At 44.4% G+C, this 21,923-nt stretch overlaps 1 protein-coding gene and 1 long non-coding RNA gene across 8 annotated transcripts in view; one reads left to right on the top strand and one right to left on the bottom strand.

Annotated features, from left to right (window-relative positions):
• Positions 1 to 21,923, bottom strand: part of SHROOM3 (shroom family member 3) — a 350,049-nt gene that overhangs the window by 37,277 nt on the left and 290,849 nt on the right. For all 7 annotated transcript variants that reach the window (XM_054485820.2, XM_063663770.1, XM_063663772.1 and 4 more), the window contains 2 exons: positions 12,501 to 12,632; positions 1,522 to 4,705 (listed from right to left, as the gene is read on the bottom strand). In XM_054485820.2, the coding sequence (XP_054341795.1) occupies positions 1,522 to 4,705; positions 12,501 to 12,632 (3,316 nt within the window). The remainder of the gene's footprint in view (positions 1 to 1,521; positions 4,706 to 12,500; positions 12,633 to 21,923) is intronic.
• Positions 1 to 21,923, top strand: part of LOC134739442 (uncharacterized) — a 93,398-nt gene that overhangs the window by 59,830 nt on the left and 11,645 nt on the right. The window contains exon 3 of the long non-coding RNA XR_010126074.1: positions 550 to 632. This is a non-coding gene — a long non-coding RNA (uncharacterized LOC134739442). The remainder of the gene's footprint in view (positions 1 to 549; positions 633 to 21,923) is intronic.

The following is a 21,923-nucleotide window of genomic DNA, read 5'->3' as shown; positions in this document are numbered from 1 at the left end:
TGGATCAATTGTCACATACAGAGGAACTGATTTCCATGATGACTTTGTTTTTGGAGGCAGAAAGGCCTCCCTAATGAGAATTTTGAAAAAGAGCTAAATCCCTGTCAAAAACTTGTAAAATCCTGGCCTATAACCATCTGACTGGTAAGAGCAAGTAGCATTTGTTGTTGTATGTGTGTGATAGAGTGCAGCAAACTTCTCAGCCAGAACTGCTGAATCTTTCTTTGTCTGAACTGGTTTGTTCCCATCAATGCATCCCCTCTCCCCTAATCTCTTGTCATCATGCCCATCTTTTACATCCTGGCCCAAAATCCCATTTCCCTTCAGGAGAAGCACTTTCAGATCACCTCAGAATTAATCACTTTACTTTCCATAGCATATTATTGATCACCATTCCCAAAGCATTCACTAGTCATATTAGATTTATATATATAAGGTCGTATTCCTTGCTTAATTGTGAACCCCAGAAAGGCATGAGCCTTATTTTTTTCTTTTGTGTATCCTTTGATGCTGTAACATAGCATTTTTCATACAACACATGCTCTACAGATGCTTGCTGAATGGCTGACTTCTCTGAAAGGGAATCTGAGAGGGGGCAGTGGAGCGGAGTTCTTCCTCCCCTGTGCTAACAGGTATGTGATTCCTATTATTTTCTTTGGTGGGAAGGGAAGCATGAGGCAAGCCATTGATCTACAGTGGAAGTGAAGCCTGAGGATAGGCTAAGAATTAGGAAAATTAACAGGCTCCTAGGAGTCAGAATGCTCAGCTTCTATTCCTAGCACTGCTTAAAATTTTCAGGGGAAAGTACTTTATAATCCTTGCAGCATTTGGTGCCTTTATTAGAAAATCCTTTTATGTGAGATTTTGAGTTTCTTATTTTCTCTCCTCACCAGGATAATGCACAGAAAGAGCTAAGGTGGGAGTCCAAGAGACAGGGGTCTGACATGTATAATATACTCTGCTGCACAGGATTATCATGAGGGTTAAACGAAATAATAAATGTAGATTACACTTAGCTCAGGACCTGCCACACACTTAGCTGAGGGCCAGGAATTCAATAACCAATGACTATCAATGTCAATCATTCTAGCTATTTTGTAGATGCAAAGTCCAACAGAAACAGAAAGGGTGCAAAGCTAAAACTTTTAAAATACTCAGACCCAAACTCTAATCTATTAAAAAAAAAAAAGCAAAAAACAAAAAAGATAATCCCTAATTTTTCCTAACCTTGCATTTTTCCATTGAGAAGTGATGACTTCCTAAAATGGAGATACATAGACAGATAGATAGATAGAGAATTTGTATAACAATATAGGTAATCTAGATACCTATATCTTTGTAAGGAAACCAGGTAAGGGACACTTGAGAAACTCAACTCATGAAAACAAATGCTACTTTTCTGTAATCACAAGGAAAACTGAACTGGGAGAGGGGGTGAGAGTGTGGGGGGTTGGGGAGCCCCACTAAAGCTTCTAGGGAGGAAGGGACAGTCCGAGGCCAGGACCTGCTGGTTGCACGTACCTGGCGTTTGTCTGCGGTGGCGGGAGATGACCTGGACCTCACGTGGACAGGGCCCGCGAGGACGTCCGAGCGTTCCAGCAGGTCCTCGGCCGACATGGACTTCCCGGCCCTGGCCCCCCAGGAGGATGGCTCCCTGGGGGTCTCATCCACTCTCAGGGTGCCCCTTGTTCCACCATTTGCTCCGCTAAGCAGGTCCCTTGGGACCTGCGAGTCCCCGCGTCGCCGTTCCCCGAGGCGGCGGCCACCGGCGAAGGAGCTGCTGCGATCTCGGGGAGCCTGCTGGGTTTCTGCAACCGTGGCTGGCAGGAGCGTGGCCTCCCTGCGGGGCTGCAGGCTGGGCTCCCGCAGCGAGCTCAAGCTGGAGGCCGAGGCGAGGCCAGAGCCTTCGAGCGCCACGGGGCCGGGCTGGAGGTAGGCACTCTGGGCGCGCTCGCGCAGTGGCCCAGGCTCCTGGAGGCTGCAGCCGGCGGCGGAGGTAGGCCGCTTGCCGGTCTTGCGCTGGATGTAGTCGGCCAGGGCGCTCTGCTGGAACTGCTTCAGCTCGGGCCCAGACAGGCTGAGCGTGGAGCAAGCCTTGCCATCGCGCTCAAACAGACGGCGCCGGTCGGCCACGCTGCTCTCCGGGAAACACTTCCCATTTCTCTGCGGGCCCACGGGTGCCGCTTCGGCCTCCTCCACGACTCCCACCTCGTTCATCTTCTCGGGCTCCGAGTAGGAGCGCTTCTTCTGCTCGGGAGTCAGGCGCCGGCGAGCTCCTCTCCGGGCGGCAGGGGGCACGGGCCTGGCCAGGTCGCCCTCGGCAGGGGTCACGCTGTGCCGCTCCCGGGGCGTGTGCGGGGAGGCGGAGGCCGGCGCCTCGGGGCTCCGCAGCCCCACGTGGGCCGAGGAAGGCCGTGGCCGCCAGGACCTCGACGCCACGGGCGCCCCCAGCTCCAGGTCCCGACGTCGAAAGGAGGTGGCCCCCAAGACACGGGACTGTGCGTCCTTGATGCTGTTCCGGTAGGCGCGGCTGAAGGGGGCATCCAGCAGGGGCGACTCGGGCGAGCGGGGCCTGTCCCGCCACTCGGGCTCCCTCTCTGGCTCACTGGAGAGCTGGAAGGTGCTCTGGCTACGGAGGAGCCGCGCGTCCGGCCTCTGGGGGCCACGGCCGCTGTCCGACGCTCCTCCGCTCAGCTGCTGACCGCAGGGCTGCCGGGAAGCCTCTTCCAACTTCAGCTCCCCGTTTTTGAAGTGCTGCTCCCCGTTGCCTAGGGGTTCAGCTGACTCAGAGAAACGGATGTGTGCTTTTGTCTCCTCGAAGTCATTCCCAGAAGTACTGGAAGTTGAGACGGTCCTGTGGGGCCTATAGTTATGGCCAAAACCGGAGCCGCCCACACTCGGTCTCTGGCTCCCTTGCTCTCGCTGCTCGAATTTGGAGACCTTCTCCAGCACCGAGCAGTGGGGCTTCCCGTACTGAAAGCCCTGAAGAGCGGAGGCGCTGCCTGGGCCAGGCCCCCTCCGCCCCAGGCTGGATGTGTGCGGGTGCGACGGGGCAGGCGGCTCTTCGGGCCTTGGGTCTGTGCTGTTGAAAGAACCCGAGGCACCGGTCCTCCCCTCGGGCCGCGGGTAGGACACCTGCCGGTCCAGATGGCTCCCGAGGTCAGGAGCGGCTTTCCTCCCAGGGTCTTCTGCCTTGGTGTTGACTACACAGGTGGGCCTGCCCCCGGGGTAACCCTCCTGGGCTCCCCGGCCCAGCTCCAGGCTGCTGTGTCTTCTCACACTCTCAGGAATGTTCTGGAGAGATGAGAAGGCTGACTTGGTCTTGCCAAAGTTGCCTGACAGGCTCTGGCCTAGGCCTTCTCTCTCCAGCCTCCTCCAGAGGTTGGCATTGTGGTCTTCCTGAAAATCGCCCTCCCAGGGCTCTGAGAGCCTGGAAGATCTCTTGTCTTCACCCGCTTGCCAGGCCTGAGCCTGAGGGCATTTGAGGCTGTGGGGATGAGAAGATGGTTTGTTGCTGTGGGTGCTCTTTCTCTCATCGGAATGTGGGCTGTTGCCTTGGGGAGGTGTGAGATGTCTCTTCAGGGAGGCATCCTCCTCATTTTCAGGCACTGAAGAGAAATGGACTTTGGAGGGGACATACTTGGCTGTAGCTTCTGGTTTCTTCTCCACCGGGGACAGCAAGTCATGTTCTAAGGGCTGGCAGAAGGCAAACCCAGGCCTGCTAGATCCATTCTGGTTCCCATTCTCATCAATGGTAGCCATCTTGTTGCATGCTCCCTGAGGGGCTATGTATCCACTCTCCTTGGCCAGTGCAGGATAGAGCATACCGTTGCTACTCACAGAAGGCTGAGGCACCTGGGCAAAGTGTGGCTCCAGGGAAGGTACGGGGTAGATGCTGGTCGGCAGCAGAGGTTGGCCAGGTTGGGCCTTCTGGGTATAGTTATGCTTGGGCTTCACCGGGGGGCTGTTCTCTGGACTCTTCTCCAGCACAGTATGCAGCTGCTCCTCTGTGAATGCAGACTTCAGGGAGCCTAAAGAGTTTGCCTGAGGCCGGCAGAGCCGTTTCTGATCAAGGCTAGACCAGGAGCTGGGCCGTTCACGGTGCCGAAATGCTGCGTAACTGTCACTCCGAGCTGGAGGCAGGGGTGCACCCACCTTAGGAGGAAGGTTGTCCGTGGCAGTCTCCAAGGAACTGGGGCACTGCTGGCTCCAGGATGGGGGTGGCACTCCCTTGCCCCGAGGAATATTAGACCATTTATCATAGCCCTGACCATCTGCTGAGGCTCGGGCCTCCCTACCTTGAAGCAGCAGGGCTGAAGAGTTCACCTCATACTCTGCTGAGACTCCCCTCCGGGTGTCATAGACTGTCTTGACATAGCGAATATCTGCCTGCCTCATCCCTTCGAGGAGGCCACCTCGAGCAGAAGTATTGTCCACAGAGCCTGAACGCTCCCGGGCAGAGATGCCAGGGTGTGGATACTCTAGGATGCTAGAACTGGTGGAGAAAGAGCTGTAAGCGGAGTCTCTCTTGTTATGGAAGTGGCTGAGCTGGTCAATGCTGCCGGTGGACTTGGCAGGGGAAAGATGACAGGGTGGGTATGCCCCACTGGGCTCCAGGCTCTCCATGCTCCCCTGGGAGCTGCACTGGTCAGGGCTCCGCCTTAGATAGGCATGGTCATAGTTGGAGAGGTCACTAGTAGAGGAGCTGGAAGAAAGACAAAGCGGTCAGTACCACTGAGCTGTTATCATTTAGTAGGCTTACAGGCAGAGGACCCTGCTTATAAATGTTCTCTTGTGCAAGAGGTTTGGTGTTTGGAAGGGTGGGTAAAAAGGGCCATATTTGGGCCTTGCTCAGCCTCCTTCTGTCATCGCTAGGAGTAACTGCCCAACACTCTAACCTATCTGCCTCTAATTAATCACCCAGGCTAGCAAGGAGAGGAATGAGGAGCTCAGAGGAAGCCACGTGGCCTTTGGGCACAGGCAGCACTTTGATGTGATTTGCTGCATGCTGGAAATGACATTTTGCATGTGCCAAGAAATGAGAGAGGTAGAAGAGTGATTGAGACTGAAGCTGTGTGTCTACTGGGGTTGTTTGTGGGAAGAGGGGAAAAGCTTAGTAAGAGAATAGGCACGGGTGAAGGCGACTTTGTGTGCACATGTATATGTTTTTAGTTAATATCTTTCCTTTTTATGGAATTGAAAGATACACCCTGGCAATCTTCCCGGAATCTTAACTGCACTAGAAACAATTTGTTTGTGGTGGGAAAGCTAAACACAAAGCTGAATGAGAGAAATTAGAGTCAGAAAAAGCTCATGAGAGGCAGAGCGAAGGGGAAAGAGGGAAGGAGAGGGAAGCTTTATGAGAAGGCTTAATCACAGGGGCTCTTGGGTGCTGGGATTCCATCACCTGTGGATGACTTCCAAAAGCCAAAGCAAAGCCTCTTTATACATTTAGGAGGGCAAGATTTTCTCATTTACAAGCTCCTCCAGATGGTTTTCAGAGCCCGTCTGGAGAAGAGGAAAAAGACTATCAATCATGGCACTGTAAACTCCAGAAAGCTGTCTCAAAATAAAATTACTTATAAACTCAAAATATATGTATTTTTAAAAAATCACTTAAAACTCAACAATAAGAAAACAACCTGATTTAAAAACTGGCCAAAGACATCCTAAGAAGATATACAGATGGCGAATAAGCAAATGAAAAGGCTGTCATCATAAGTCACTAGGAAATTACAAATTAAAACAACAAGATACTAGGGAACATGTTCTCAGGACCTCCTGAGGGCTCTGTCATAGGCAAAAACAAAAAACAACCAAACAAAACCAAGATATCACTACACACCTATTAGAACGGCCAAAATCCAAAACACTGACAATACCAAATGCTGGTGAGGATGTGGAGCAAGAGAAACTCTCATTCATTGCAGGTGGTAATGCAAAATGGCACAGCCACTTTTAAAAGAAGTTTGGCAGTTTCTTACAAAATTAAACATATCCTTACCATAAGATCCAGTGATCACATTCCTTGGCATTTATCCAAAGGAGCTGAAAACTCATGTCCACACAAAAACCCACACATGGATGTTTACAGCAGTTTTATTCATAATTGCCAAAACATGGAAGCAACAAGGCTGTTCTGCAGTAGATGAATAAACTGTGGTATATCTACACAATGGAATGTTATTCATTACTTAAAAAAAAAACAAAGAGCTGTCAAGCCATGAAAAAAATATGAAAGAAACTAAAATGCATTTTACTAGATGAAAAAAGCCAGTCTGAAAAGGCTACAAACCGTATGATTCCAACTACATGACTGACATTCTGGAAAAGGCAAAACAATGGACACAATAAAAAGATCAGTGGTTGCCAGGTCTTAGGGGCGATGCAAGGAGAAATGGGTGAGCACAGAGGATTTTTAGGACAGTGAAACTATTCTGTATGATACTATAATGGTGGATACATGTCATTATACATTTGTCCAAACCTACAAAATGTACAACAGCAACAGTGAACCCTAATATAAACTATGGACTTTGGGTGATTATGATGCGTCAATGTTGGTTTATCAGTTGTAACAAATGTACTACTCTGGTGGGGGCTGCTGAAAATGGAGGAGGCTGTGCATGTATGGGAATAGGGACTATATGGGAAATCTCTGGACTTTCTGTTCAATTTCACTATGAAACTAAAACTGCTCTAAAAAATGCCTGTCTCTGTCTCTATATATATACACACATGGGGAGGGCATATACGAAGGAATAAGTGGTTCAAATGTTTGTGACTCACTGTTCTCTAAAGAAGGGTAAATCACTAGAAGTTCTTGCCCAAGATTTTCTATTTTTAAATGGATAGGCGTTTCAACACTATTAAAATTCATGATGTATACTTATATTTCTAGATCACATGTAAATAAATGTAGTGTCTTATTGGTCAAGTATGTGATAATGCTTTATGGCTGGAATATTTCCAGATAATATGTTGAGACTAGAAGAACCATATTCGGTGTCAAAACTTGTGCTGGAATTTAAGGAAAAGGAGACTACACTTTCGGCAGCTCTCCTCAAGAATGTAATTTTTCTCTGTCAGAGAAAGTCAGTTTACTGAATGGCGCATCCTACTTTGGGACGGATAGGTATAAATTCAAGAGAGAAAGGAAGGAAATAGCTGCCAAGCCAGCCAGGTCAGGGAAATCAGACCTGGCACTCAATGGCATGGCATATGTCAAAGATTTTACCCCCTACCCTGAATTTCTTCATTCCCCTCTAAATAAAGAGGTCCTACTAAAGAAGCACTAGACAGCCTTGTGGATAATCCTGTATGACCCAGTCTGCTTCCTTTTTAGAGCTAATACTTCCAGGGGAAATGGAACCCCATAAGGGCCATTTCATTCACCATTTCTATGAAGGTGGGAGACATTAGGTAATCCTCCCAACTGCTGAGAATTTTAGCAGTCTTTCATTGAAAGGATAATTCAAATGTAACATAGGAACACACACAACAAATCAAAGTAAATAAACTGATGGTTAACTGAAACACTATCGAGTGGAGAAAATACCATCACTAACATATACACATATATATATATTTTGTTTGTTTGTTTTTGTTTTTTAAGATAGAGTCTCGGTCTGTCACCCAGGCTGGAATGCAGTGGCACAATCGGCTCACTGCAACCGCCGCCTCCCAGGTTCAAGCAATTCTGCTGCCTCAGCCTCCCGAGTAGCTGGGATTACAGGCATGTACCACCATGCCCAGCTAATTTTTGTATTTTTAGTAGAGATGGGGTTTCACCATGTTGACCAGGCAGGTCTCAAACTCCTGACTTCAAATGATCCACCCTCCTTGGCCCCCCAAAGTGCTGGGATTACAGGCATTAGCCACCGTGCCCAGCCTAACATATCTTAAAATATAGATGGTGTCTATAAATATGAAATCTCTGTTACACATATCTCTAATCAGACCAGTGCAAGGGTGTAGTGGGTTCCTTCCTGTAGCAAACCTAAGGTAGAAAGGTCATGGGAGGCCTCTGTCAGGTGCTTTCCCTCCTGCCCAGAGAGGGTTCTGTCCCTTCAGAATTAATATTCCCAAGCTGCCTGGGGAATACAGGCACTGATATCACTCACTAGGACAAGTTCTTCCACTGCTGTCTGGAAATATTCATTTTTATTACCTTTGCCATTGATGCCACCAAAATGGCACTTTTAATGATGGGTAAGAAAACTTGGAATGAAGGTTTTCAATCCTGCAACAATTCCAACTCACATAAAGCCAGCCTTACTCTCAAGAGGGGTGCATCTTGAGTGGATCAAAGTTCTTACCATGGTCTGGCTACTTCTCCAGCCTCATTTTCTATTGCTCTTCTTCTTGCTGCCTGCACTCCAGCATAATAGTTTCCCTGCTGAAACTCAAACCCAGGAAATTTATTCCCATCTCAGGGTCTCAGAGTCTTTGTACTCGCTGCTCCCACCACCCAGAGTGCTCTTCACTTGGCTTACTCCCTCCTTTCATTCAGAGAGGACCTCCTGGAACTAACTAAAGAGTATCGCTTCTCTCCTTTATGCCTGTTACCCTGCTTTATTTTCTTCACAGCACTTACCACTGCTTGACATTATATCATATCCCTTTGGTTATGTGAAAGAGACTTTGACTGTATCTATAATATTTAAAGAACTGAAGCGCACATAAAATGCTTTTTAATTCTGTGGTAGATATATGTATTTTTATAATATCATTCTATTTTGTGTGTTTAAAATACTTTTAAACACAGGTATCTACCAGGTACGGTGGCTCACACCTGTAATCCCAGCACTTTGGGAGGCTGAGGCGGGAAGATCGCTTGAGCCCAGAATGTCAATGCTGGAGTGAGCCTTGATCGCATCACTGCACCCCAGCCTGGGCAACACAGTGAGACCCATCTCAAAAAAAAAGTATTTTTAAAATATTTAAAACATAGAGCACAAAATAAGTGTATGAAAACATTTCCTAAAGTGTGCTCACGGAACACTAATTCCTTAGATGATTAAATATGTTTGGAAAATATTGAGCTAAATAAGCTCAACAATTTTATTTACTGCAAGATTTCTGAGTCTTTTATAAACTATTGTTCTCCCAAACCATTTTTCATGTGTTGTTCTAAAAGAGAAATATATAATACTAAGAGATGTTTTCTAAACTTACTTGATCTCAGAAACTTTTTTTTCTAAGAAGTATCTAGTGGATTGTTATTCCACGGAACACATTTTGGGAAACAAATATTGTGGTGTAGGGGGCTTTTTATGTCTTGTTCACCATTGTACTCCCAATACCTACAAAGCATCTGAGACATAGTGGATGCTCATACAGATTTGTTGAATGAATGAATCACTGATTTGATACTGCTATTTCAGCCTCTTGTCAGGGAGCTGGACTACATAACTTTTCAAAGTCTCTTCTGAAGTACTTTAGTACTTCAGAACCATTGGGTGAGATTTCCGTAGGGCAGCAAAAACAGAGTGTCAAGGGTCTGATAGAAAGCAGCTGAAATACAATTTCAGTGAAATTCCAAATCCAACCTAGCTCACAGTTAAATTACACATCTTCAGTCTCTCCATACTTCTCTTTCTCTCTCTCTCTCACCTCACTCCTGTCTCTCCCTCATCCTCTCACCCCCTCATACGCCTGCTTCTTAACAAGAAACAGATCCACAAATTTAGGACTGAGAATGGTTTCTGGAACTTAAACTAAGGCTGTCAGAGAGATACCAGCCAACTGATGTGGCACACTGGACCACTAGATGCCACTGTGCTCCTCAGAAACACACCTGGGGCACCTCTCCACCTGCAGCTGCCAAGATCAGATCCCACAGGTGGAACTCAGCATGGGGGTCAAGCCCACTGCCAGAGCTGCAAGCCTCAGGCATGGTTTGTTTGTGCTGCACCACAGGGTGGTTTGTGCTGCAGCAGGAGAGAATGCACATGTCTGTAACGTTTTGGGTTATTTGAACTTTCCTTTCTCCTTTTGTCCCCATGCAGTGCTTTTGTGCTGATGGTCCTTGTGTCAGGAGGAACAATTTTGAAGCTTCAATCAGAGAGACAGAGTGGTAGATACAGCACAAGGGCCGATCCACCTGCCTAAGCCCCTCTGGAGGCTGGGATGCAGAGGAGGAAGGAGGAGGTGCAGAAGCACAGCCTTGAAAATACTGTACTTCTGGTGCTGACGGCTCCATTCCCCTGAGGCCTACTGGAGCTCACCATAGTTACTGTAAGCAGTCATTCTAAGTACTGATTGCAGTGCTTATTTCTGCTGAAGGGCCAGCACATTTTTTAAGTCACAGTATGGCTTTGGATCTAGGGCTTCATAAGAAGTTTAGGAGTAAGGACGCTCAAAGGACCCCACTGTTGAAGGGCACTCTGTTAATACATACCCGCCTGCATTTATAAGTGTGTGCTGGCCATTCACCCTCAAGTTCAGTACCAGCTTTCATGCTGTACTGAAGTCTTCAGCTTAATTATTATAATCAGTCATCATTCATTGAGTGCTTACTATGTACTAAGAATTGCACATATGCTATTTTATATAATCCTCACAACAATCCAATGACGTAGGTACTAGTTATTTTACAGAAAAGGAAGCCAAGATCAAAGGTTAAATGATTTGCTCAAGCTTACACCGTCGGGGTAAGGGGAGATTTAAACCTAGGTCTGACTTAAAGGCCCAGTCCCTTACCACTATGCTATTCTTCCTTCATTGTTAGGCTCCACACACCTTACCTTCTAAAGGCCCTCAACACCTCCATGCCTGTAAAGCAAAAGCAGTCTGGCTTTGTCAAGGGTCAGGAGACACTGCTAGGAAACCTGCTGTCTGAGAACAGATGGCTCAGATGGTGAGAATAATTTCTTTCAGGGTGATTGGGAAGGACATGGGCAAGGGAGAGGAGCATCTGTAACCAGGAAGGAACCAGGACATTATCTCTTCCTGTGGCCTGAAGCCTACCCTGATATGCTGAGAGAGGTTTGTCCTGTTCAGTTCCATGAGCTACTGTTCATCAGTGTTCATCAAGGTCTAGGATTTGGCCCTTGACTTGACCAGACATGAGTATTAAGGGCTGTGACTGAGTTCTGGCCTTGCCAAATGCATAGCTACCATCTGTTCGTTAAGTAATCCTTCCAGAAGCTTCCAGCCTCCCTTCCTCCCCGCAACACACATGCACACACATACCAACACTTGCGTCTCCTTTGTATATAAGGACTAAGTGACCTTTATTTTCCTGACCTCGCTACATTAGCGCTATCTAAGCATTTCCCAAAAGTGATAAGCTACGGAGTCTAACTCCCTGGAATCAGAAGATAGATTCCAGTTTGTATGGGTTCCAAGTCTGAAGTGGAGGGGAGTCCTGGCTTAGTTCTCTCTCTAATGTGTGGTGGTGGTCAGGCTGTGCTCCCTCGTTCTATAACCCCTCTCCTAAATCACTTGTGAGGGCTCTCCTTCGTGACCAAACCTTGACCCATACAACAAACAGTAGCTAGAAAAGCAGAGGAAGTATAACCTACTGATTACATGCAGCAGCTTTGAAACCTGCCTTGGATTTGTCTTGACTTGGGTACTGATCAGTTGTTTGAGCATGGACAAACTAATCTTTCCAAGCTTAAATTTCCTTTTTTTTTTTTTTTTTTTTTTGAGATGGATTCTCACTCTTGTCACCCAGGTTGGAGTGCAGTGGCGCGATCTGAGCTCACTGCAACCTCCACCTCCCGGGTTCAAGCGATTCTCCTGCCTCAGCCTCCCGAGTAGCTGGGATTACAGGCTCATGCCACCACAGCTGGCTAATTTTTGTATTTTTAGTAGGGACAGGGTTTCACCGTGTTGGCCAGGCTGGTCTTGAACTCCTGACCTCAGGTGATCCGCCCTCCTCGGCCTCCCAAAGTGCTGGGATTACAGGCATGAGCCACTGCACCCAGCCCCAAGCTTCAATTTCCTATTCTGCAAAATGGGGTTAATACTACAGTATCTGTTTTAAAGAAGTCTATGAGTCACTACATGAGATAATGTATACACTGAGTGGTCCTCAGTACATTAGTTGTTGTGCTGTTGGAGCTAAGATGGACAAATTACCTTAACTGAAAGAGCAAAACCAAATGGGGAGTTCAAACACATGAATAAAAATGGATACGGTTTTGACTAAAGCAGAAAGCACACTTAAGCACTGAAGGAAGAAAAATCTCAATTTTTCTAATATAGTGCTATCAGTGGAGAAATGTCTGAGAATTGATGGACCCCATAAATATCTCAAATGGCCAGCCAGTGCTTCAAATAATTCTGATCTTCAAGTTGATCTCGCCCAGCATATAAAGGTAACTTATATACACGTCAAGCACTGTAAGAGGATGAGAAAAGCAGCGGATAGAGATTTAATATTTAGTGTGAGTATAAGAAAAAACGTTCTCAAAACAGAGAAGAAAACATTCTTTTCTGGGAACATGACATTAGAAAGAAACCCTTCAGTCTCAGCTATAGCCACTTACCTGGAATGGTAGCTTTGGTGCCAAGGAGGGCCGATCATACCCTGAGATATCTGCATCATGCTGGCATCGGGTTGCTTCTCCCCAGATTTAGTTGTGTGCCACGAGTGAGGTCGGCCTGCAGGCTCACTGCGCCTGGGGAGACATAGGAGGGACCCCCCAACATTAGCCAAAGTCTCAGCTGAGTCTCCTCACTGATGTGACTTGTGGATTTGGAAGCAAAGACTGCTGTGTCCTCAGAGATTGAAAAGCAACCAAATCAATACTGAGAAGAAGATTTTGCTACTTATTTCTCTGACTAATCATTGTTATTCTCTGCTTAACTTGTAAAAATTTTTACTTATTTTGACATAATTTCAGACTTGCATTAAAATGTTGCAAAATTAGTGTAAAGAATTCTCACATAAACTTTGCCTAGACTTCCTACATGTTAACATTTTATACTTTATTAATGTAAAGCACATGGAGTTGCCTTGGTCTTTCTTGGTCTCTATCTATCCATATATAAAAATGGGAGCCCGCAATTCCTTTCCATTTCCCAAAGGGCTTTGGATATATGGCAAAACATTTTCTGGGGATTTTGAAGTCCTCTATCATATCCTGTTGCTGGATAAATGATACTATTAATTTCTTGGTAAGAACTGCAGAAACATTAGCAGCAACCTCAGTGTGAACACTGCTCTAAGCTACATGGTCTGGAGAACAAAATGCTCTCTAAAAGTTCTCATTTTGCAAGTCAGTGACTTCAACTTTTAAACATCCTGCCCTTACAACACAAAGAATTGACAAAGACAAAGAGAAAATGTGGGTGTCCTTCAGACTGCAACACTGAAGAATGAATTCAGTAAGGACTATAATTCAGTAAGGACTATAGAAAGTCAGAGTCAGGAGAGAGTTGCTGTGCCTTATTTTTGGCAAAAAAGTCAGGTAATCTATCAGGCATTTCATGCTGAAAATTCTTGAACTGTAAGACTGTAGGGGGATTTTTCTGCAGTTTAGAAACACTTTTATGGGATCCAGGAATCCATTTGGATATGGTGAAAATAATAGCTATAAATTATGCCAACTCATTGTACTTGGCCTTGTAGCTAAAAATGCACCTATCTCTTTTCTGTGAAAAAATAAATTAGTTTTTGTAATATAAATGAAAAATAATTCCCCTGAAGCCAATAAAATTTAATGTATTAGGACATCAGAAAAATACTAGACCAGGTGTCACGAGACCTGGGCTGTTGCCCTGACTTCGTTACTAACTTGCTGTCTGACCTTATGTGAGTTACTTCCCCTTCTTAGCTAAGCCTTTGCTCATCTAGAAAGTGAGAAGATTAATCAGAGGCTGGATTAACTGCATCTTAATCTAAAATAACTTTAAAAATATAGCAGACACTGAAGAGATTCCCAAAACAGATGATGACTTAAAAAAAAAACACACACACACACACACACATATATTTCAACTCCTTAAAGAGAGATTAGGGTGATAGGAAAATGTTCTTGTGTGAAGCAAGGGAAACAAATACACAATTTTTTTTTTTTTTCAGTCAGTCAACAAAGATTTACTGAACTGAAGGAGCCTGTAGTCAGGTGGACTAATGCTTGAGTTGCCAAATAGGTCAGGAAAAGTGAGAAAAATTCAACTCCCTCTCAAGCGAGGGAGAGAGGCTGGAATGTAGCTAAAGGTATCAGCTCTGAGATAAGACAAACCTGGGTTCTAATCCAGATTTAAACTGAATACCACTGGTTTTAGCTTTTAGATCTCAGGTAAATTTTGTAATCACCCTGAGTTTCCTTATCTATAAAAGGCAGATTATAGTAGAACCTATTCACAGGGGTTTTGTGAGATTAAAAATGAGAAAACACACCTGGCCCATAGTAAGAGCTCAATAAATGTTAAGTCTTATTATCATCATTCATTACTAATAAGTTGATGAATAGTAGACAGGGTAGGGAGACAAGCCTTCAGAGATCTTTAAAAGGAAGGATGGTAAATGATGAGGGAGACAGGAATGGGCAGGAACTGCTGGTGCTGATGAGGCGCCCAGCACCGAGCTCCCCAGTGAGGTATTGAGTCAATAATTATGGCAGAGCGTGGCCTGAGACCATGGTCACAGCCTTTCGGACCCTGCCCATGGTGGTGAGGAGGGGAGCCATCAGAGCAGTGGCTGTGACCTGAAATCACAGGGGTAAACATAGGCCAAAAAGGAACAGACCTCACCCACCTGGAAACTATAAAGGCGCAAAAGGGAGCAGGTGCACAGCTTGGGCTAAGGAGATGAAGTAGATGCAAAATCAAGACATCAACAGCAAAAGCCAATATATGACAATTTGTTTGCCTCCTTGTCCCCATATGTATTAGTTCATTCTCACGCTGCTGACAAAACATACCTGAGACTGGGCAATTTACAAAAGAAAGAGGTTTAATGGACTCACACTTCCACGTGGCTGGGGAGAGGCCTCACAATCATGGCAGAAGGAGCAGCAAGTCACATCTTACATGGATGGAAAGAGGCAAAGAGCATTTGCAGGGGAACTCCTCTTTTAAAACCTAGATCTCATGAGACTTATTCACTATCATGAGAACAGCATGGGAAAGACTTGCCTCCATCGTTCAATTACCTCCCACCGGGTCCCTCCCGCAACACGTGAGAATTAAAGATGAGATTTTGCTGGGGACACAGCCAAACCATATCACTATACCCCTCTAATCCTCAATAACAGGTCCCATGTAACCACTAAACCTTGAAGTTCAGCACTGCTGCCCAGGTTGGAGTGCAGTGGTGCAATCTTGGCTCACTGCAACCTCTGCCTCCCGGGTTCAAGTGATTCTTGTACCCCAGCATCCTAAGTAGGAGGCTGGAACTACAGGCACACGCCACCATGACTGGCTAATTTTTTTTTTTGATTTTTTTTTTTTTTGGTAGAGACGGGGTTTTACCATGTCAGCCAGGCTGGTCTCAAACTCCTGGCCTCAAGTGATCCGCCCGCCTTGGCCTTGTAAAGTTGAATCAACCTTTTTTTTTTTTTTTTTTTGAGATGGAGTCTTGCTCTATCGTCCAGGCTGGAGTGCAATGGCACAATCTTGGCTCACTGCAACCTCCGCCTCCTGGGTTCAAGCAGTTCTCCTGCCTCAGCCTCCCGAGTAGCTGGGATTACAGCCTGTGCCACCATGCCAGCTAATTTTTTGTATTTTTAGTAGAGACGGGGTTTCACCATATTGGCCAGGCTGGTCTTGAACTCCTGACCTTGTGATCTGCCCACCTTGGCCTCCCAAGGTGCTGGAATTACAGGCATGAGCCACCGTGCCCGGCCAAATCAACCTTTTTCTCAGTGCAGGTAGGCAGGGAGCCTGAGGGTTCATGGCTCAGCATCTTAGCAGTTCAGCATTCTTGCTGCTAGTCCTTCTCTAATTTTGGATACCAAAGTCCCCAGAAACGAGGCTGCTGCATCTTCAACCAGTTCCTTGAAGGTAGGCTGCCTCACTGACTTAGATTCCTGGTTTATCACCTTGTTCCATCCAATGATTAGAAATCCTTCCTAGTGCTCTAAACCCATCAGGGGCTGGCCCAAATCACACAGCTAGTAAGTCTGGGACCCAGTTATATATGACTTCAGGTACTCAACAAATGCCACTGCTTAATCATATAGCAAAAGCCCAGCCTCGATGAAAAAATAAAGTCTCTTTTGCATGAGATACCTAGAGGCATTTCATGTATGTATCATTTTAGACCCCAGTGGGCCCAAAATACATTAGGAGAAAGAAGAGAAAGAACAAACTGTCATCTTCCTACTGCTCATTCCCACTACTTAGTGAAGGGAGTTGGCAGAATCACTCTCAGTAGTAGAAATTAGCCCCGGGACTAGGTATTGGCCTTGAGAAGCCAATGGACACCAACGGACCGTGACCTCAGACCAGCACCACGTGACACTAAGGATGGCTCTTCAGTGACTTCATCACCCAACAGTATCTGTCCATGCCTAGCTAGATGCCGAGAAGATTTTCCCACCCAAGAGAAATAGAAAGTGATAAATTCCACAGGCTGCACAGGAAAAAGATGTCTTCCTGTCAAGGAAATGAGGTGTGAGACAATGTTTACTGATAACTTCAGGGGTTCCAGATAGGCCCTCTAGTTTGCTTGTGTCTATAAGCCGAGTTACTTGGGAGGCTGAGGCAGGGGGCTCAATTTTTTTTTTTTTTTAAATTAGCTGCGTGTGGTGGCAACCACCTATATAGTCCCCACTACTCAGAGGCTGAAGCAGGAGAATCACTTGAACCCAGGAGCTCGAAGCTGTAGTGAGCAATGACTGTGCCACTGCACTGCAGCTTCCAGAGAGACAGTCTATTAAATTTTTTTTTTTTTTTTTTTTTTTTTTTTAAAGATGCAGGGGATGGGAGTGGAGAGAGAGAAGAGGAAATGAGCAGGATGCTGATGGCTCATTCTGGGGCATGCGAATGAGTGCCTGTTGGACTTTCAGTGGAGAGGGACTAGAGGACTGAGGGCTGGGCTGCATATAGAAATTTACAAGTCACAAAACACAGGGCCTTTGAGAGAAGATAAGTGACCTGGGGAGAATGAACAGGGAGACAAAGGAAATGGTTTAAGGATGAGTCTCTGAGAATGATCAAAATTTAGGGGAGAGGGAGGTGGGAAAAGGCCCAAGAGGAGCTTCCACAGAAGGAGGAGGAAAACAAGTATGGGAGTCTCACAGATTTCTAGTGGGGAGAGTGAAGAGGAGGAGGAAACTGTCAACCACTGCAATGCTATAAAGAGGTTAGTGTGATGAGGGTAGATGCATGGCCACTGGATTTGGCAACTAGCAAGTCCTTGCAATGGCATGATTTAGGATGGGGCTAAAGGTGAACAAGGGATAAGACAGAGGCAGTATGGGCAGATGATTCCTTCAAAAACCTGTTCTAAAGGGGAGAAGAGGGTGGTAGCTAGAAGACTGGAGGGATCTCGGGAGTGAGAAGGTTTTGTTCCTGCTGTTTTTGTTTTAAATGATAAGTTCAAGCAAGTGTCTATAAGGCAGAGAGCGTGCACAAGCCCATCTGAAGACACAGGACACAGGAGGAGGACTCCTTAAAGACTCAGGAGGAGGTAGGAAGGGATGGGCTTCAAACGCTCAGGTGAAGGGTATGAGCTTATGGAGGAGGAAAGCCAGTGCTGTTGAGATAGAAGAAAAGCGGATGCTGGCAAATGTGAAAGCAAGTAGGTAGCACGAAAAGTTGAGGGGACCTCATACCCAATGTCCTCTGTTTTCATGATGAACCTAACCTGGAAGAGGGAGAAGTGAGGGAGGTGACACACGGGATCGGGCTCCAGGGACGTGGTACATGAGGACTAGAAGAGTTGAAACTGATATTTAAAAATATTTAATTATCCTTATCTCATCACTATACATTATTTGTACTGAAACATCGTTATGTACCCCATAAATATGTACAATTAAATGTCCATTTAAGAAAATAAAAAATTAAATTTTAAAGAGATATTTTAAAGAAATAATGACTAAGATATTGTCTCTGCCTTTAAGGAGCTTACATTCTGCAGGAAAGACCAAATGAAATAATTCCTACAGTACAGATAAAATAAGTGCTTTAGAAAGTAGGCCCAATACCTGCAATACAAAGACAGCAAACACAACTTTGGAGCTTTTTCTTTGGAGGAGGTTGGAGAGGTAACTATTTATTTGCCCTGGGTAGAGTATCAGGTTTCATCACAGTTCTAATAGATTAAGAACAAGAGGACAAGATGATTTTGGCGGTGGGGGTGGGGGAGGGGGAAGCAAATCAAAAGGCCCTGAAAAAAACAAAAACACGAGGAAAAAAAAAAACAACTTTTCGTTTAGATGCAGAACATATGTTGGGAGAGGGCTTCTGAGATAAATCTTTGTTTTATAAGATTCTTCCATACCATACAGATAGGAGGTAAGTGATGAAATAAGGGAAGAATTGAAAAGGATGACCAAAAATAGCCCACCAGTATATATCAGTACAACGTGAATGAAGGCCAGTTGGACAACATCTAGCAAATGATTTTTAAAATAACATACCCATCAAAAGACTGGAAGACAACCTAAATGCCCATTAGCAGCAGACTAGTTAACTCAGTGTGGTATATCCATATAATGGCTGTTAAAAAGGATAAAGTATCTCTATACATACTGATATGCAAATATCTCCAAATATATTGTTACACTAGTAAGATGCAGAATTACATGTACAGTCTGCTACAGTATGTGGGGAAAAACATAATCACATGTATGTATATTAATGTAAAGAGTATTTTTGGAAGGACACTTAAGAAACTACATACAATGACTGCCTCTGGGAAGGAAAACTTATTTTCACTGTATTTCATTTTGTAACTTTTCAAATTTTATACTATACACATGTATTACCTATTGAAAAGCAAAGTATTTTTAAAATAGTCTCTCATTTTGAAAATATAATTCACTGTAGCTTGAGAGTTAAAAAAAAAAGTTAAACAGCTATTTACTGACTTTTTCAATGATGCGAAACATTTAATAAGCATTCCTAAAGAGCATGGCATACTAATTTTACATTTTGGGATCACTTTGATCTTTAAGAATATAAAGAAATGTTTTCCTAAAGTACATCACATCATGAGCATATCAGTAAGTCAGAAGATGGTTTAATTTTAAAATTTAGCAAACTAACTTTTGTGTGTGGGTGTAATTCAAACAAAGCCCTTTTGTTGCATTCCTAACCACAAACAAGGAAGCTTGACTGCGTGGGATGGGTAGGCTGATGAAACTGGAATTCACAAGTGACATGATGTCCTTCTTAGATGATTTTGCCCTAACACAGAGAGATTCGGGAATGCAAAACAAGTTTCTGAGAAATCTACAGTAAGTTCAGTATTTTAAGCAGTATTCACTGATCACCTATGTGCCTTCGACCTTGTTATAGTTGGAGCTCTGCAAGGTCATGGAAGGCCTAAGAGTTTATAATCTTGCTGGGGAGGCTCAGATGCAAGAAAAACTATTAAAGTCAGAGCATCATTCATTCACTCAAAAAATATTTGAGTGCCTACTGAGTGCCAACCGCCATTCTAGGCACTTGACGAGTATTTTCTCACTTAGCCTTTATATTATCTTTATGATACAGGACTATTAATGAGGAAAGTGAGATAAATATAGAATAATGTGTTCACTGTCACAAATGTAGTGAGCAGCACAGCTACTAAACCCAGGCATCTGTCTCCAGAGCCTGTGCTTTTAATTTGCAAGTAAGGAGCACTGTGCAATGAGGTAGGAGAGGCAGAGGAGGGAGACAGGGAGTAAGCAAGTAAGCAAATCAAACAAGATATTCTCATATAGTTATAAGGGTTCTGAAGGAAATAAAACTGGGTAATGTGAGAGTGTGATGGAAAGTCCCCGTTTAAGTCAGAGACAGCCTCTATGAGCGAGTGACATTCAAACCAAGACCTAAATGATAAGAAATAATTAACCACGCAAAGAGCTGGGAGAAGAATATATAGCTCCAAAGGAAAAATGAATGCAAAATCCTTGAGATGAGGAATGAGTTTGGGTTTTTAAAGAATACAACAGAGTATAGCCAGAGCCTTGTGAGTGAAGAGCAGATGGTATAAAATTCAGATCATATTGGGCCACCGAGGCTGTAGAGGCATTTTGGATACAAGCACCAAAAGCTCACATGAATGGGGTCTGAAGTCAGCCAGAAGGCTTAGTAGTACAGTGGGACTTCAGAAGACCTTGAAAGATTGGTATGCTTTGGATAAATGGAGAAAGTGACAACTATAAATTGGAAAATAAAAAATTCTAAGAACTAATTTTTTTGTTGATGCTGTTCTTTAACGAACTGTTATGACACATGTTGCATGGGCTCTTCTCGGCACAGTGTTATAAAACTCTGCCAGTTATCAACTGGACCTGAGTCAAGTGTATAAGAATACAAAATATACTCAGACTACCAGCACCACAAAATAAAAGTTACCATATTTCTTAAGCCCCTTACAAACCCATCAACCTGTCCATCCATTATTGTTTAGTGTGCAATACTATGAGACAAAGTCCATCATAAGAAAGTTCTAATCGAACACCCCCATACCCCCCAAAAAAGAAACAAAATACATCAATATATTCTGCAAATTAGGTCTATTAATTTAAAATTTCAAATATTTGAATTGTAGATCTTCATCATATTCTTATTGAACACGGTGCTTAGCTGGGGATAAAGCATTGGTTTTTTTTTTTAACTTTTATTTTAGGGGTACACGTGCAGGTTTGTTATATAGGTAAGCTTGTGTCATGGACTGGAGGTGTTGTATAGATTATTCCATCACCCAGGCACTAAGCCTAGTACCCAATAGTTATGTTTTCTGATCCTCTCTCTCCTCCCACCCTTCACCCTCAAGTAGGCCCCAGTGTGTGTTGTTCCCTTCTATATGTCCACGTGTTCTCATCATTTAGCTCCCACTTATGAGAACATGCAGAATTTGGTCTTCTGTTCCTGCATTAGTTTGCTAAGGATAATGGCCTCCAGCTCCATCCATGTTCCTGCAAAAGACATGATCTCATTCTTGTTTATGGCTGCATAGTATTCCATGGTGTATAGATAGCACATTTTCTTTATCCAATCTGTCATTGATGGCCCTTTGGGATGATTCCATGTCTTTGCTATTGTGAACAGTAAAGCATTGTTTTTAAAGATTCTTTTTACATGCCACTGCTGTTTTTCCCCATTTTTCCTCATGTATTTTTAAAATTATGAAATCTTTTTTTGAGACAGGGTCTCACTCTGTCACCCAAGCTGGAGTGCAGTGACATGATCATAGCTTACTGCAGCCTTGAACTCCTGGGCTCAAACAATCCTCCCACCACAGCCTCCTAAGTAGCTAGGACTATAGCACGTACCCCTATGCCTAGCTTATGAAATCTTTTAAACATATATAAATGTATCTGGATTAATATAAATAACCATGTATGCATCATCGAAATTTATAAAGTTTATAAAGTCTTCATATTTTCCCCATATTTACTTCTGGTATTCCTCCTCCACCATACCCATTTCTCTTGCCCCTACAAGCTAACCACTGTAGTAAATTTCTTAAGTATCTTTTCCAGTGTTCTGTTATGCAAATACAGGCAAACATGAACATATAATCTCATTTCACTCCTTTCCCGAAAGAAACTTCATGGCCTGTTCTATCCCTTGCTTTTTTACTCAACAATACATATTCAGCCGGGCACGGTGGCTCACGCCTGTCGTCCCAGCTACTTGAAAGTCTGAGGTGCTAGAATTGCTTGAGCTCAGGAGTTTGTGATCAGCCTGGGCAAAACTGAGACCCCCTTCTCAAATAAAAGCCCTCAAACATATTGAAGATCATTCTATATCAGTATTTACAGAGCTTCCTCATACCTTTATTTCCTTTCAGCTACCTA

This window comes from Pongo pygmaeus, chromosome 3 (assembly GCF_028885625.2).
Source record: "Pongo pygmaeus isolate AG05252 chromosome 3, NHGRI_mPonPyg2-v2.0_pri, whole genome shotgun sequence".
NCBI lineage: Eukaryota > Metazoa > Chordata > Mammalia > Primates > Hominidae > Pongo > Pongo pygmaeus.
The sequence above is the reverse complement of the archived record's forward strand: the minus strand, read 5'-3'. Positions and strand labels throughout refer to the sequence as shown.